This window comes from Ammospiza caudacuta, chromosome 19 (assembly GCF_027887145.1).
Source record: "Ammospiza caudacuta isolate bAmmCau1 chromosome 19, bAmmCau1.pri, whole genome shotgun sequence".
In the NCBI taxonomy this organism is placed as follows: Eukaryota; Metazoa; Chordata; class Aves; order Passeriformes; family Passerellidae; genus Ammospiza; species Ammospiza caudacuta.
Window position 1 is genome coordinate 10,250,914 of NC_080611.1, and position 16,821 is coordinate 10,267,734.

General features: G+C 43.4%; 1 protein-coding gene across 1 annotated transcript in view; it reads left to right on the top strand.

The window, feature by feature from the left end:
• CEP112 (centrosomal protein 112) overlaps window positions 1-5,905 on the top strand; it is a 165,138-nt gene extending 159,233 nt beyond the window's left edge. The window contains exons 25-27 of the mRNA XM_058817258.1: window positions 2,161-2,262; window positions 4,508-4,568; window positions 5,507-5,905. Coding sequence (XP_058673241.1) covers window positions 2,161-2,262; window positions 4,508-4,568; window positions 5,507-5,514 — 171 coding nt within the window. The 3' untranslated portion in view covers window positions 5,515-5,905. The remainder of the gene's footprint in view (window positions 1-2,160; window positions 2,263-4,507; window positions 4,569-5,506) is intronic.
• The last annotated feature ends 10,916 nt before the right edge of the window (window positions 5,906-16,821 follow it).

Genomic DNA, 16,821 nt, shown 5'->3' on the forward strand with positions numbered 1-16,821 from the left:
CTCATTTTCATCTTATTGTGATGCAATTAGCAGTGAGCAGAGCTGAAAGTAGCATGTTTTGTCTGCTCAAACAAATTGGAATTGTATCCAAAAGAACAGGTTTCACTGCATAAAAAGGTGCATGTGTTGTCTCTGAAACAGAGTAAGGGCTCAGTCCCAAGGCAAACTGCAGCTACCCGGGCTTGGTTCTCATTTTCTCTCTCCATTCTCAGCCGACCCTGTAAGATAACTCCATCCTTCAAAGCACAATGCAATATTTCTTCCTGGCTTTCCAAGAAACACCTTTGTCAAAAGGGAATGATCCAAAGTTAATAACAAATATTCCCAGTATTGTGAAAGCACTTATTTAGAGGACAACTGCAGTTTAAACTGTTAAAACAAATGACCTGGTTGCAAGAAAACTCTTGCACAATTAGAAAATTATTATTTCCCTCACAGAGCTGTATTAAAACTTCTGTTACAGCTGCATATTGGCCAGGTGATCATCCAGGCCCTCTTACCCATTAAATAGATTGTTATTAATCAAAATTGAGGAAATAAAAGCAATTTGCTGCTCTGGCTGCCTGTTTGTGGTCTCGTCTCACCAAGAATAAATGGAACATGTTGAATCAACTGAAATATATGTTTCTGCTCTATCAAGGTCCCCACCCAAATGAGCTGTTGGCTCAGAAAATATTTATCCTGGCAGACCACGTATGCATAACTTTGGAAGCCTTGATAGAAATAGTAGCCTGAATTTATTGGTGTAGCTCTCAAAAACATAAATTTTGATCGCTGGCTTTTACTCAAGCAGAGTTCAAACGAGGTTTCCTGTCTCACCTCTTTTTTTCTTCTTTTTTTTTCCCTTCAGATTTGCATAGTGGCATCACTTCCTTGCAGTTCCCAAGGAAAGCCTCTAATTGCCCATTTGCATAGAGATTTGGCAATTCCTCCTGCCTGTCGGGGTGACTCAGAGGGAGAATTTTCCTAACGTTTCATCAGATTGTTCTATTCCTTTTGTATTGATAATTGCACGCTGCATAATGCAGGTTCTGGCGGGAGCTGCTTTTCCCATGGGATGGTGCTGGGGTGAACTCAGCCTCGGGTTCTCACCTCTGGCAGCTCTGGGAGTTGGGATTTGGAACTCGTGGCTTCCTCAGGTGTGAGGCTGAGGGTTGGATTTGTGGTTGTGGCCATTTGGGAACAAAAAACCAATAAAAAAGAGAGTTTCCGCTTGAAAGTTTCAAGATATTTTATGAGTTAATCTGATATGGAAGCCCTTTGATCCTTTATTTACATATTCAGCTGCTAATCCAGAAAAACACCCAAGTCCTTGCTTAATTTGAGTTAAGCAGTTAATCCTATTGGGAGTTAAGTACAGATGTGAGGCCCTGATTCAGCCAAGTGGGAACGTGATGGGTTGGCCTGAACCACACTCCCCAAATTATCCCAGGTCACAACTCACCAAATCCAACCATTCTGGAGAGATAAGAAGCACAACACTTCCATCTGATCCCTCTCATGTAGCTCTGTAACTCCTGTTTACTCAGCATCTGTTAAATAAAGTTGCAGATAAAAATTTCCCCCTATTCAAACTTCCTTATTTTGAGGTCTAAAATGCTCAAATCTGCTCAATGTAAGTTCTGTAGTCTCCGTGAAGCTGAGGACGACACAAAGTGCAATGAAAAATATTTGCAGGATGAAGAGTAATAATAAAAAGTCCACAAAAGCACCTAGAAGTTGAGAAATTTTGTAAAATTTATGGAAAGCAGTAACTCACCTTGTCTAAGGGAGCAAGGGACAAATGTCACCCCCCTGACCTGGTTCAGATGCCACCAAAGACAAACAGAAAACTTCTGACTGTCAATTTGCAAAGTGTGTCTATAAATGCTCAGTTCAGATGGATTTAAAAATTATTATTGCTTCTTCAGACCATGTTCTTTTCTCATTTTTCCCCCTCTCCATATATATTTTTATTCTTATGTTTTCTTTTGCCTTTCTTTGTCTCTTTTACCTCTTTTGTTCTTTACAGGTCTTCGCTGATCTTTCTTCTCTCTCCCTTTTGATAGCACAATTAATTCTGTGTTTATTTGACCTCCAGTTTGGGCAAAAGAAGCAAAAAAAATTTACAGCGCCTAAGAGCAGCCATCTCTATATAAATTTCTCTTTATTCTGTTGCAGTTGGTTACTATACGAGAAGAATATCAAAAAATACTCAAAGGGCTGCTGCCAGCATCTACCAGAAAGGAATTTGAAGACACCATTTCATCTTTAAAATCTCAGGTAAATTCTTATTCTTCAGCATTTTAGGCTGTATAAAACCCATCTCTTCTAGACAGGAGGTTATGACCATCTGAAATTTGGCCAAAAATACTGAATAAATGTCAGAACCAAATTATGGCAGCGCTCACATGCTTCTCACTCAGTGTCATATTTCACAAAACTTTTCTCCTCCAGTTTGACAGCTACCATATTGTATTTTTTGATCCCAGGCTTTTCTTCCTGGAAAAGCTGGGCTTTATTCAGTATTAGGGGTTTTTCCTCAGCCTTTCAGATGCAGTTCCCAGTTATCTTTCATGTTCCTTATGCTGTTTCTCCTGAAGAAATCATTTAAAGGCTGCCTATAAAGGGCAAAAAAGAGGATTAGAAATAATTTTATTTTCTTTCCAGCCTATGTAATAAATCAAATTGGATATTTTTGAAGATATTTGTCTAAATGATCATTGTGATATTTTTACACTTTCCCATATAAAGAGGCTCTGTAATATTTTGTCTGGAAACTTGCTGACCACCAGTTTTTCTGCAGAATCAGTATGATTTCTATGAACTAGACTATTGAATTTCCTAATAGGAATATCCACATGTCATTGGAAATAGGGAACTGCTGATTAATTGGGTGTGTTCCTCACACATGGTTCCCACAGAAGTTATTTGGGGCTTTTCTATTGGGAGCTGGAAGAAAACAAAATGTCATCATTGCCTGAACTGCAGAGAGGAAGGATAAATAGCCATAAAGAAGGGTGATCATAGCTGTGGAATAATGGGAATGCAAGGAAAATGCCACCTGTGTTTGCAGGACTGTGCATGTAACTGAGCTGGGGAGGACTGGGGTCTGGGATGTGGGATGTGGGATTTGGGATCTGTCCTGGCTGAAGGGAAGAACTGGGACAAGGACAGTGCCAAGCTGAGCTCTGGGAAGAGCAGAAACCTGAGGACACAGAGTACAAGCTATCATCACATTATCATCACATCCTTATGCCAATTTTCAGGATCATTTCCCAAGAAATTATTGATCTACAACATCTCATTTCTCTTTCCTGCACAACCTTCCCTATGGAGATGATTGGTAATTTCATGTATTTGGGGGATTTTTCCCCTTTTTTGTCTTTGCAATGCATAAGAGTTATTCCATAGCATATTTTTCTCTGCATGAGAGCCTTCCCCTGGCAGAGGAACCTTCAATGGAAGTAGGAAATTTTGACAATGGAAACTCAACATTTCTATGTGCAAGGAGTGACACAACTCCAACATTCTGGTTGTAAACATTCTGTTTCCATCTCAGGGGATCCCTAATGGAAGTGATGCTCTTTCTCGTTTAAATAGTTGTGGGAAATAAAGAGTTAAGGGTCTATTGGGGAGATCTATTTCCAGTTGATAGTAAAAAGCTATTTTTAAAGACTCCTAAAAGGAGTGTGGTAGGAAGCATCACTCTAAGCTAACACCACACCTTTTAATGAGTTAAAAAAATAAAAAAAGCAGAATCTGATATCCACCTGCAGAGCTTCTGTAAGCAGCAGCAGCATTTCAAAGGAGCAGAAGTAACTGCACACATGAAAACCTGGGTGCTCTCCCAGAAATCCATGGCTGCTGGCGTCGGATGCCGCGCAAGGAGCTGGGCTCTCTCTGAAGCACAGGTGTCCTGCTCTTTGAAAATTGTTGAAATTCCTGTTTGAAAACATCAGACGAGAAGGGCACTGGAATCCCTGCACCTGTCAGGATTATTTATTTGTTGGAGGGGGATGAAGAGGATAGGCTGGGTAAAAGCACCTCGCGGGGATAAAAATAAACAGCAGAAAATGAAAATAGTCGAGGCTTGGGTGAAGTTTTGTAAATGTCTTGCTAAATATAAAGGATTTGCTGCCTGGTTGTCTGCTCCTGGAGAGATGTAGTGTGTTAATAAGCATTAATTCTCATACACTTGGGGAACAGGTGAGTGCCTCCATCACAAAGTGCAGGGATCAGAGCACAGGAATCCCATGGGAGCTCCCAAGGCCTTGCACAACCCAGATGGTGCCACCAGCTGGGTTTAACAACTGGTTTGACTCTGTTCCTGAAGGAGTGAAAAGTGCACAGCCAGAGCAGAGCCAGGGAAGCCAAGAGAGCAGTCTTCTATTAAATATTAATTCAGCTAAAGTGTTACTGCATGTTATTTAGGCAGGAGAGGCCACAAAAATTCCTTTTATGAAATGAGCACAAATATATTGATTGGAATTTTGTACCCTGTTTTCATGTGGGATGTATTTTACAGGTAAGTTTTCTGCAGAAAAGAGTCCTCCAGGAAGACCCGAACGCCAGCAACGCCAAAAAAAGTACGGGCTTATATTCGATCAATTTGTACCATTCACACCCTGATCAATTTGTACCATTCACACCTCTGGGTCCCAGTGCTTGAAGTTTTACAGCTTAACTCAAACCCTCCAACATGGGTGCAGTTTGAAAAGCTCCTTGTTTTCAGTAAACAAGCTCTGAGAAGTTCTCCCCAGTGCTTAGTCAGAAGTGCTAGGGCAGGATTAGAGGAGCTGCAGGTGCTCTGCAAGTCTGGGCTTTGCCTGCGTGTCGAGGGTGAGGCTCCTGCACAGCTGCGGTGATGCCACCTCCTTTAAAGATGGAAAACAATGATGCAAGGCAGAATATTACAGATCACATCTTCAAAGCACCGGATCTCCACGAGCCTGAGCTTCTTTTTTCTTTTTTTTCTTTTCTTTTTTTTTTTTTTTTTTTTTTTTTTTTTTCTTTTTTTTTTTTTTTTTTTGAGAGGTTTACACCCTCCAATATAAATTATGGCAAGTGCTGCAGCCATAAAAAGCCTGGCTGTGCCTTTAGAGTAAGTGATTCGCGTGGAGAGGTGAGTACAAGGAACCTTCCTAGGAAAAACCACTCCATCTTTACTGTATTTATAGACATTGATGGTGTTTCATATCTCACATGAGGGTTTCTGCAGCTAAGAATGTGTGCTCGTAAAAATAGTGTCAGCATTTGAGAAATTTAAGTAACTGTGAGAAGGTTAGCAGTGTGAGAGTTGGTGAAAATATTAATCCTGAATTATTTGTTAACAGGAATTAGCTAAAGCTAACTGGAAACTGAAAATGTCATAGATCCTTGGTAATAAGTCCAGCATAGGTAACTTTGTTAGATAAATAGAAAGCTCCAGACCCACTGCCCACTGGACCCAGCCCTGCTTTCAGCCTGTTGTGTTTTTATAATAAAAATAATGAGGTATAACTGACAAAAATCTCTTCCTTTTCAGGTAGCTGATGGACCCGTGGAGTCTCTGTGATTGCCAAATGGACTGCTTTGAATAGGTTTGAAGATTTGGCTCTTGTAAATTATAAAGATTAGTGGTTCTTTTGTTAGCACAAAAAAAAATGAACTTCATGAAAACATATTCATAGCTCATGCCAGCATGGATTTTGTTGTATCTTCCTTCCATTATTTTTTTATCATTATTTTGTTACAGATTTATGCTTTTGATACACGGTTTGATGCCACACTGAGCTTGCTTACCAAGCAAGTAGGCTTTGCTCTACTAATATTTTTGTTACTCCTTCCCAATACCATTTTTTTCACTTTTAAACATGAAGGAAACCCCATTTTCTATTATTAGTAATATTGTCCAATATATTTTAACATATTTTGACATTCTTCTGTGTCCATGTGTTTACATAATATTAAAAATATTATTATTTTCTTATCTTTTTGTTTTGACATTATTGTCCTGCTTGAGCATCTCACTCACCTCAGTAGCCAGGGGGGTTTTGTGTGGCTTTGTAAAGTGGGAATTTGTGCTGTGTTTGAAGGGATTCTTTGGCACAAGGATTAGAGCAGCACTGCAGGCAGCTCTGGCTCTTGGTGGGGTTGGATGCTCTGGGCACAGGGAATTCCTTCCTCATGGGCTGATAACAGAGCCAGGGTGATGTGGCCTTGGTGCCATGTGGGCATGTGACAATCCCAGGAAGTCTGAGCAGATTCCAGAGGGTTTTCTGGGGTGAGCTTTGAGGGGCAGCGTGGGCAGCCCTCAGAGCTGGCTCTGTTTCCAACCATGGGACAGTGCTGATACCTCCATGGCCTTCCCTTGAACATTTGGAATGTGTGCATTTAGGTCTGGCTTTGTTGTTCCTGCTGGTGCTGTTGGGATCAAGGCCCAATGCTTGAGAAAGGGCCAGAAATTCCTGTTCCAAGTCCAGCTGTAGGGGCCCTGCTGGTGGGGATGGCCCCCTCTCCTGCCTCACCACAGTGTCACCAGTGCTCCTGTGCCACAGCCTGGGTGGAATTTGGAGGTCTCCTCTCCCCTGAGTGCCATGGTGGAGGTAGCTGTGTTTTCTGGGGTGAGCTTTGAGGGGCAGTGTGGGCAGCCCTCAGAGCTGGCTCTGTCTCCAGCCATGGGACAGTGCTGGTACCTCCATGGCCTTCCATTGAACATTTAGGTCTGGCTTTGTTGTTGCTGCTGGTGCTGTTGGGATCAAGGCCCAGTGCTTGAGAAGGAGCCAGAAATTCCCGTTCCAAGTCCAGCTGTGGCCCTGGCAGCACCAGGGGGACCCTGCTAGTGGGTATGGCCCCCTCTCCTCCCTCACCATGGTGTCACCATTTCTCCTGTGCCACAGCCTGGGTGGAATTTGGAGGTTTCCTCTCCTCTGAGTGCCGTGGTGGAGGCGGCTGTGCTGCCAAGTCCCAGCTCACCAGCTGGGCTCTTATCTGCTCCTGGCACCAAGATCAAGGAGGAGAGGCTTTGGCAGGCTGGCTCCATCCACCCCTCCTCCTGGCAGCTCCGTGCCAAACCCCAGCTCTGGCTGCTTTGCTGGTTGTCAGGGCCTGGGCAGGTTTTACACCTTCCTTGAATCAACAAGTGATTCTTCTAATTACAGATAAGGCTCCTCTGATAAAGGAGGAGGTGCTGCTGTGGCAGGTGCCACAGAGCCTGGCCTGGGGGAATGGGGAGATGGAGGAGCAGGAATTGTTGGGATGCATTGAGCTAATTGAGGGCAGTGAAATGTTTTTACCCTGTGACTGTGTTCACAGGGGTCTTAGGATGAGGGAAGAAATGAGGATGTGACTCCATGTTTCAGAACATGATTTATTATTTTATGATATATATTATATTAAAACTATACTAAAAGAATAGAAGAAAGGATTTCATCAGAAGGCTGGCTAAGAATAGAAAAGAAGGAATGATAACAAAGTTTTGTGTCTTGGACAGAGAGTCTGAGCCAGCTGACTGTGATTGGCCATGAATTACAAACATCTAACATGGGCCAATCACAGATCCACCTATTGCATTCCACAGTATCAGATAATCATTGTTTACATTTTGTTCCTGAGGCCTCAGGAGAAAAAACCCTAAGGAAAGGATTTTTCAGAAAATATCATTACCCCAAAAGGTGCAGGGCAGCAGAGGCTGGGCCCTGCAGGAGGAACAGGCTGTGGGCACTGGGATGTACCCTCTGGGCATGGCCCCGTGTCCAAATGGCAGAGCTGGGGACAGTGACAGCTCCTCTCGTGCCTGAGGGAAATGAACATCTTTGATTCTGCTTCTCTGCTTGTGTTTTTCCCTTAAATCTGTGTGGGTTTGGTGCTTTTGACAGCAGGAAAAGTGTACATCCATAAAGAAACACATGGACACTCTTCTTGCTACTTGAATTCCTGAATTTCCTTCTTTTTGGTGGAACTGGGTTGCTGATGTCACTGATGGCCGTACAGCAGTTTGAGAAAAGTAGATGTTGCTCAGTCAGGTCAATTAGGACTCAATGTGAGTCGTGATTCTCTTGTTACCTCAAGCTTACACTGAAGTTAACTTTGTCCAGTTTTGCCCAAATAAAGGATCCAAGGAATTCATTAAAACTCTAACCCTGGAATCCATCAGGTTTCAAAACTCTTGTGGAACTCTCTCCAGCATCAACTACAGCTTGAGGACCACTTTGAACCTTGTAAATACTGAAATGTAAGTTTGGGTGGAATTCTCTTGTAGCTCTGATTATTTAACATTGCTCTGATCATTTTTGTGGCAAGAATTAGAGTCCAAACTGAAGGATCAGAAAGATTTCCACAGTTATTTCTTGCTCTCTGCCTCTCTTTCCCCCACTTGGTAAAGAATTGCCAGCAGCCAGGAGTTGGCTTCGTTGTCCCTAAACCAGCTTCAGTGTGGTTGCAACCTTGTTTCTATTTTATATTTATTTAATTCATTGATTTTGCTCCGTGAGAGAAGATTGTTTCACCCTCTATAAAACCCAAAAATCACTGTAACATTTTTCACCAGTGCCCAGGGAGGTGACCTTTATCAAGGTGACACTTTATTTCAGTGCCACTCACAGTTCTTGTGTTACATGGAACAAAAATGCTCCTTTTTGGCCCAGCTGTAAGGAAAGGGATACAAGGTCCCTCCTTCTGCTTGTGTCTGCAACAGAGCTTTAATTGTGCTGGGGACAGCAGGTACTCCTGGTGCTTGCCCAAATCTCTCCTGACTGTGGTGGTTTCAAACTGAGAAATGATTTTGCTGCACAGAAAAAAAAAAATATTTTATAGTGCTTAGAAAAAAAAATGTATTGAATTTTCTGGAAAACAGGCACAGCTTTGATCCTGGTGCTGAGGGGTCTTGATAGAGAATCTCTATAGGATCTGATTTTTTAAAAATTCTCTTAATACACTGAAAGTCCTCCCCAAATCAAAGAATGGACTGGAGGCACCACACTGCTAAATTATACTTGGTCCCATTTGGAGGGTACAAAGGCAAAGTAAGACGTCAGATATTGTATGAAGAAGTTTCAGAACACAAGGTCATTTTAATTCAGCCTTTTTTTTTTTTTCCAAGGAACTATCTTTTCCAAGCTTTGATATTTTCTTCAGAAAGGTCATTTCCTTTAAGCCTTTGTCATTAAAGACTTGTTCTTTAAAGTGCTCTATCAAAGCGTGCAGAAATTGCAAGTTACTGAAACTAAAATGCATGATCAATTTTAAGTCTGCCTACTAAAGCCCTCTTAAAATTAGATGTGCTCTGGTACTGGTGGCTTCTTTGATAAAGCCGGGGGAAGATCCGCAGTTGGTCAATTCAAACCACAAAAAAAAAAAAAAAAAAAAAAGATGATAATTAAATAAAACTTTTCCTCCCTAAATTGGAAAAAAAAAGTGAAAAAGCATTGAAAGAACTGAATAAGGGCCTGATCCTGCAAAAATGTGTCTTGTGTAGAGAAGGAGGGAGTGTGCTGCGTGTGGGAGCAGTTTGTAGCACTTACACAAAGTGATTGAGCAGCTCTGTGGTCTTATCTGGCATTTGTCATAATGTAAATAAGGCAAACCCCTGGATAAAATATCATTTATTTACCATTTGCTGCCACAGTTGGTCTCTCCTTCACTGGCAGAGAACCAGAGAACAAAAGGAGTGGAGATTGTGTCGTGCCCTTGTTCTGCCATCCCTAATCCCAATCTCTTTTCATCCCTTTATCCCATGAACTGTGGGATAGTTGGCTACAGGTCATCAGAGCTTTGCTTTAGGAGATTTAAATTTATGGCTACAGGTCATAAGAGCTTTGCTTCCTTTCAGGCATCCTTTGGAGAAGAAATGTTGTCTTTTCTGGTAGTGCTCTGTCTTCTAATGTTGTCTTTTCTGGTAGTGCTTTAATTTTCCTTTCAACCCAGGTATGTCCAAAACTCTTGGAAAGGTGGACATGGAGCTCACCTTCCCACAAGGAGGATTTAGAGCTGAGACCTCCTTTGGGCAGCTCTCTAAAGCAATTTTATCCGCAGAGCTGGGTCCCAAAGCTGTTTGTTTCAAATACTCCATGGACACATAGCTTAGTGGGAATGGAGATGGGCTTTAAATGTGGCAACACATGATTCAGACTCAGTATCAGGGCTGGAAACAAGGAAATGTGTGTTGGTAGAATGAGCAAAGTAAAGGAACACCTTTATCTCAGCTGGGCAGTGGAGTTGTAACAATAGTTCCACCTTTATAAAATCTATTCAACAGATTAATACTTTAGGAATCTTGTTCTTCTCCCATTGAAACCTCATATCAAAGTTTAATACCAGGCAGAGCTGACCATCTCTTCAAAAGAAGGTTGTGAGTCCTAATTCTCTTGTTATCTCAAGCTTACACTGAAGTTAACTTTGTCCAGTTTTGCCCAAATAAAGGATTCAAGGATTTCATTAAAGCTCTAGCCCTGGAATCCATCAGAAACCTGCTGGTGGAAGTGGTCCTGGGCTGAAATGAAGGATGTAGGACCACCCTTGACTCTTCACTGAGGAGTGCTGGGGGCTGCAGGATTTGTTCAGTGAGATTTAGCTGCCACAGGCTCAGGTGTGTCACCTGGCACTGCAGATGTGGCAGTCAGTCTCAGGACCACAGCTGAATCTCTGGTGGATGCAGGAAGGGCTGTAAATGATTTCCTTTCACATATTTCTCGTGGGGGTGGCTGATCCTTTCTCTCCAGGCAGTGCAAACCCATGTTGTAGGGTAGCTGCAGGAGCTCTGCTCTCAGGAGCTGCTGTGATGTGCTCAGCTGGGCTGTGATGCTGCTCCTTGTGCAGGATCCAGCCCCTGGGTGACCTGGTGTGGTGCCACCTCTGCAGGTGTCCCCTCAGGGTGTCACCTGGAGGCAGGTGAGCACTGCTGCCCTCAGGGAGCCCTCCCTCCCTCCCCAGCACTTTGATCCTCACAGAGGAAGAGCAGGGCTTTGCTGGGCTTGAGCTTTCTAATATCCATATGTTTTTTGGTGTCACTTTGGAAAATAAATGCTGTTTTAAACCTGTAGGAGAATGGATGGGAAGTGCTTGGTGGTCCCTCTGTGCAGAAGATGCTGAGTTTGGGGTTGTTTCCAGGAGCATGGTCAGTGTAAGCTACAGGGTTGTGAGCAAGAGAGGGAGAAATGCCAAGTGTAAACTGAAATAATATTTTAAAATTTGTGCAACTGCCAGAAGCTTTCTCACTGATGTGAGAAAAATCTCTCTGGATCTTTATTTTTCTTTTTTTCATATAACAGCCATTTCCAAGTAAATGTACATGTACCCATCTGAGTGCAAAGCTGTGAAATAGCTGCATGGATGCTTAGAAACTTCTATTTAGAGATCTGAAGACTAAAAGGGACTTGGAAGTGGCCTAGGGACACTGTTCTTAAAACTTCCCTGAATTAATTTTCTGCTTCAAATCCAGTGGGTTTGGCTGAAAAAGACCATCTCTATTAGAAAAAGAACTACTACTCAAATATCACTGAAGTCCTCTTTTACATTGTTCCTGACTGTGATCAGAAATTCCTCCCCTGAATTTGATGCTATTGATTACCTTCTCTTTTTAATTTGTGATTATTACTTTTTGATGTCACTTTTTTGCTGTTTTCACTCCCTCTTTGCACACCTCACCTGCAATAGTGTTCCATCATTATAAAAGCATAGTTAGATATTAGTAGTTATATATTATACGTAGTATAATATTATATATATAGTTATGTATATATATAATATATATAATACTATATATATAATATATATTATACTATATATACACTATATATAGTATATAATATATATTTTATATAGTATTATATATAATACTATAATATTACTATAATATATTAATATATATTCTATTCTATTATATATAGTATATGTAATAATACTATAATATATAGAAAATATAATATTTATAATATAATATATATTATAGTGTATGAAATATATATTATATCATATTATATATATTAAAATTATAATATATATTAAATATATAGTTATATATCATACATAGGTTGGTGTAGCTAAAAATATTCTGTTAACCAGAGGTTGCAGTTATTGATCACTTTTTGGGGGGATTTTTTTTGGTGGGTTTTTGTTTTGTTTTGTTTTTGTTTTTGTTTTTGTTTTTGTTTTTCTCCCTTAGCTCATTCTGCTCCTAATTATTCCCATGCTGGTGGAAATCAGTTCTGTGGAGGGGCAGACTCAGAGCTGCCCTGCTTGGCCACAAAATTTTGGGCTTGGGAGAACAGGAGGGAAAATGCAGTGGGGCAAACACCTCCCTGAGTGCCTGCGGTCAAAGCCTGGCTGGAATCACCCTGGGAGAAGTGCGGGTCGTCCCCAGAGGCTGCTGCAGATGTTGTACCCCCAGGTCAGGTTCCTGCAGATGTTGTAGCCCCAGGTCAGGTTCCTGCAGATGTTGTACCCCCAGGTCAGGTTCCTGCAGATGTTGTAGCCCCAGTTCAGGCTCCTGCAGATGTTGTACCCCCAGGTCAGGTTCCTGCAGATGTTGTACCCCCAGGTCAGGCTCCTGCAGATGTTGTACCCCCAGCTCACAGCCTTTGCCCTTGCCTGGGGGCAGGGGGAAGCCTTTGCTCCCTGCTCAGAGCATTTGAAGCTGTGTTTTCAAAAGAGCGCTTGGGGTTTGATGCTTTGCCTTGATTTGGATGCCCCAAGGGCTCTTTGATTGAGCGTCTTGGCAAGCTAATGTTCTCCGAGAAACCCAAACACCCTCGGTAATTAACGATGTGCAATTATGGGTGGGTTTATTTGTGTCCCGAGCTGTCATCTGGGCTGGGATGGGGATGGGGATGGGACTTTGGGGGGCTCGGCTCACAGCTGAGCTTCGGGAGAAGGTGTGAACCCCAGTCTAATTCACACTTTGCATCTGCAGGCACCTCTGGGTTTAACCTTTTCTTGCCCGTGCTGAGGTGGTTGGTCCCTCTTTAAGCACTCGGGTCTGTTTTCCCTGCAGGCAAAACAGCTCCAGGGAAAGCAACACAGGGGGGACAGAGGAGTTTATTATTAGTTATTTACAGCAGTGTTGCCTCCTGCATGTGTTGGAATTCTAAATGCTAAAAATTTTAAACTTTCTGTACCAACAGACACTAATCCCCAAAAGAACACTACACTTGACGTAAAACCATAGAGAAGGCTTCCAAAATTGAGTAATAACACTAAAATTACAAGTGTGTAGTTTAATTAGACATGTATAATATCACAAGGTAGAAAAACTTAGAGTTGGAAGTTTTAGAATATAGTAATATATATATAGAACAAGATAGAATTTTTAAAATAGAAGCCAGTTCTTCTTAATGAGTTTAGGTAGTATTTTGTAATTAAACAAAAAAACCTGCATTGTGGACTTCAAATAATTAGTTATTAAGTTAAAAGTAAAAATTTAAGTGTCATTTCTTAATTAAATAGTTTAACCTTAAAAGACCTTATGAAGAAAAATAGTTAACCATTTTGTAGCTTGTTAGCAAAATACGACAAAACTCACTACCTGTGAGACTATAACATAGATAGAAAAAAATAAACATTTAAATCTAAACACAAAATACCATCTTAAATATCTTCAAACCCAGCCTCAACAGGAAAAATAAAGAACCCAAAAGCTGACAGGCAGCAGGGATGTTGCTGAGCACAGATGAAGGGCGCGCTGGCAGCCCCTGCTCTCAGTGCCCGGCCGTGTTTAGCGCGGTTTCGCGAGCGAGGCGCCGCTGCCAAGCCCCGCTTTCCTCCGAGTGTGGCTTGACAGAACATCGTGTTTAACCTCAGAGTAGAGGGGATAAAACAAGGTTCTCTGTCAGGACTATGGATTCGTGGTTCTGTCTGCTCCTAAGCTCTGTGTTCCACTCCCAGTTGTGGCTGCTTCCATTGTGTGGGTACGTGGGATGTTTCTGAGCGGACACAGCAGCCTAAAACCTTCATCTTTTTAATCTTAATTAGCTGCCCTTCCAATTTATGCACCTAAACCACTTAACCCCATGGAAAAATGCCTTCAGTCCCTAAAGAAAAGCTGTTGCAGTGATTTGCTCAGCAGCTTGGCCCACATCTGCTCGTACCCAGATGTTGCCCCTGCTAAAAGCAGCCTCCGTTTAGTCCCAAGTGTTGCATACGTGTTTGAAACATCTTGTAGAGCCCTGCATGGGAGTTAATGTGTAGCAGGGCTCCCAGCTCAGCATCTCTGAAAGCTGTCCAAGGCAAACCCATCCCCAGCACGTGGCATTCCCATCTGGAGAAGGAGAACAGGGACCCAGCTCCATCCTGCACGGGCCATGTATGGAAAAGCTCGAGTGCTGATGGTCTCTAGCACAGCTCCCCAATATAATGGTGTAATAATTAACAACAGCATCTGAGCCTCACAGCTCCTCACAGCCTGTTCCCCCCAGAGCTGATGCTGGGCCCAAGAGCCCCATCTTGACTGTTGATCTCCTTGGGGTGGATTTGAGGCATGGGAGGTTTGTTGCTCGTGCTTTGGCACTTCTGTTTGAGAAATCAGATTGGCATTTCTGCTGGGAGCTGTGGAAGGGGTTGCTGCAGATCCCCCTGCATGGACCAAGGCTTGAGGGATGATTTGTCAGCATCTCTTTGTTGTTGGCTCAAAATCTTGCCCCACTCAGTGGTGTGGGAGAGAGCCCATCATGGATAACGGGATCTCCCTGCTGCCAGTCTGATGGATGGGAACTGTTCATACATGGAGCCTTCTCCTGGGAGTGGTGTGATTCCAGGGCTCTTCCAGGACAGCTCAGAGCACCCCCTGAGTGTCCTAACGAGCCCCCTAATGAGCTTTGTTCGGGGGCTGCAAGCACAGCTGCCGTGGGGACAGCTGGGAGATGCACAGAGCTTCTGGGCCCTCCATATGGATGCTCTTGACCTCTGAGGCCTCTGAAACTCCATGTGGCTGCTGAGGACACTGCAAAGGGTCAACCCCCTCTCCACACCCCCAACAAAAGGAGGGTTTGGCAGACACTGCCAGGACCAAGCCGTGAAAAGGTCCTGGAGGGAGGTGGGGGAAGCGCTGGTTTTCCAGGGACGCGGATTTGCAGCGCAGCAGAATTCCCTTGTAAACACGGCCTGGAAAAGCAGCTCCCACATGCACAAACCTCACTGGGTGCCCAGTAACTGGGGCCACAGGGGTCTAACAGGGCTGGGATCCAGCCACTGCCATCGAGAGGCTGCTGCAGCTCAGCCAGGGTGACTTTGAACCCCCTCCCCGTCCCCCCAGCTTTGTTTTCGGGGCTATTGTGGGGCTGCCGGAGCCAATCCGCGGCAGCCCCGATTCAAAGTCCAGGTGCCAACCAACTTGAACTCTCCAGCATCCCTGCCGTGAAGCAATTATTCCCTCAGACACATTCATTGTTCTCATTACACCATAAATTGTGAATGAATTAAACATGCACTTACCACTATTGCACCACAGCTGTCAAGGAAAATAACACACCAATATCGAGCAGGGCTGGATCCCGCTCCTCTCCCAGGAAGGTTTGCTGCTCACAGGGAAGGAGGCAGCAGCCAAGCTCGCTGGGGCTGATATTTTCTTTATGGAGAGGCCAAATCTCTGTTCCCACTTACAGCAGCTCTGGGCAGGACTGTCTCCCTTGGATTTGATGTTTTAATTATGGTTTTTCTCCCTCTTCTGTCCACATCGCAGGGGGAAGGCTGGTCCTGAGCTTCCAGCCATCCCATGTCTTGCTTGTGGCACAAAATCCTGCTGTGGGTGTGAGAGGAGAAATCCAGCCTTGGTTTGGGCTGGTGGGATAAAGGCCCAGTGAGTGCTGGGCTCACTCCCACGAGCATCCCAGTCCACACTGGGAATTTCACTGTAGGTGCCTGAGAGCTGGCAAGGGAAGCTGCAAAGAAAAGGTGATTGAGAGGGAAGTTGTGAAAAGGTGATTCAGCTGCCTGACTTTAGGGTGCTGGATGCACTCACACACACAGACACTTTCCCAAGGAGCAACATGGGCGTTTATTTATTTTCTAATCTCTGCTCCACATCCTTGGAGTTTATAGAGTTGGAGCAATGTCCTGGCATGTCCAGATAAATTCCCTGATTGTTCCTGCTCCACAGAGAGGACCTGGAGCTGGCAGTTACCTTGGGGTACAATGTTGGGATTCACCAGACAGCATTACAGAGGGGGCTTTTCTTCTGAGTACGGGAGCTGGAAGTTTGTCTGCATTTCTCTCCTTGCATCGCATCTCCAAGGAGGTTTTCACTTTCTAAAAAGGATGTTACCCACTGAGCTATTCATAGCAGTTAAATGAGAAAAGGGGTTAATAAAATACATGCTATAAAAAAGAAAATAAGATTAGAAGGACTGATGTTTTGGCTGTGAGGCCTTCAGTGGGCTGCAGAGAGACGGAGAAAAAAGGAACAAGATTATTATTTCTTTTCTCTAGCTCAAAGAACTTCATGGCCAGAATGGCACCACTAATCCAATTTTCTTTCTAACAAGTATTTTATCAACACCTCTTTCTTTTTTCTCCCCTCTATTCTCCTTCCTTCAGTCTCTACGCTGACATCTGATTAGCTGCATTAAAACCAGTTCCAGCTCCAGGCTGGCTCTGCTCTGTTCGTGGGGCTCTTAGGAGCTGGGCACCCCCAGGATTGTGCCTATCCTTCCCTGCTCACGTGTGCCTGTGCACACACAGTCCCTGCACTTTCTGGGCACCTGGTTTTCCCTGGCTGACCACAGCAAAATCTCTTTTCCAGGCGCTCAGCCCCGCTTGGCAGAGGATCAGATGCAGCTCCACTGAAAGCAAACAGCCGCCTTTCCGAGGGAGTCAATATTTCGCAACGTGTTACTTCAGTCTTATTTATTATGAACATATTTTTTCCCTTTT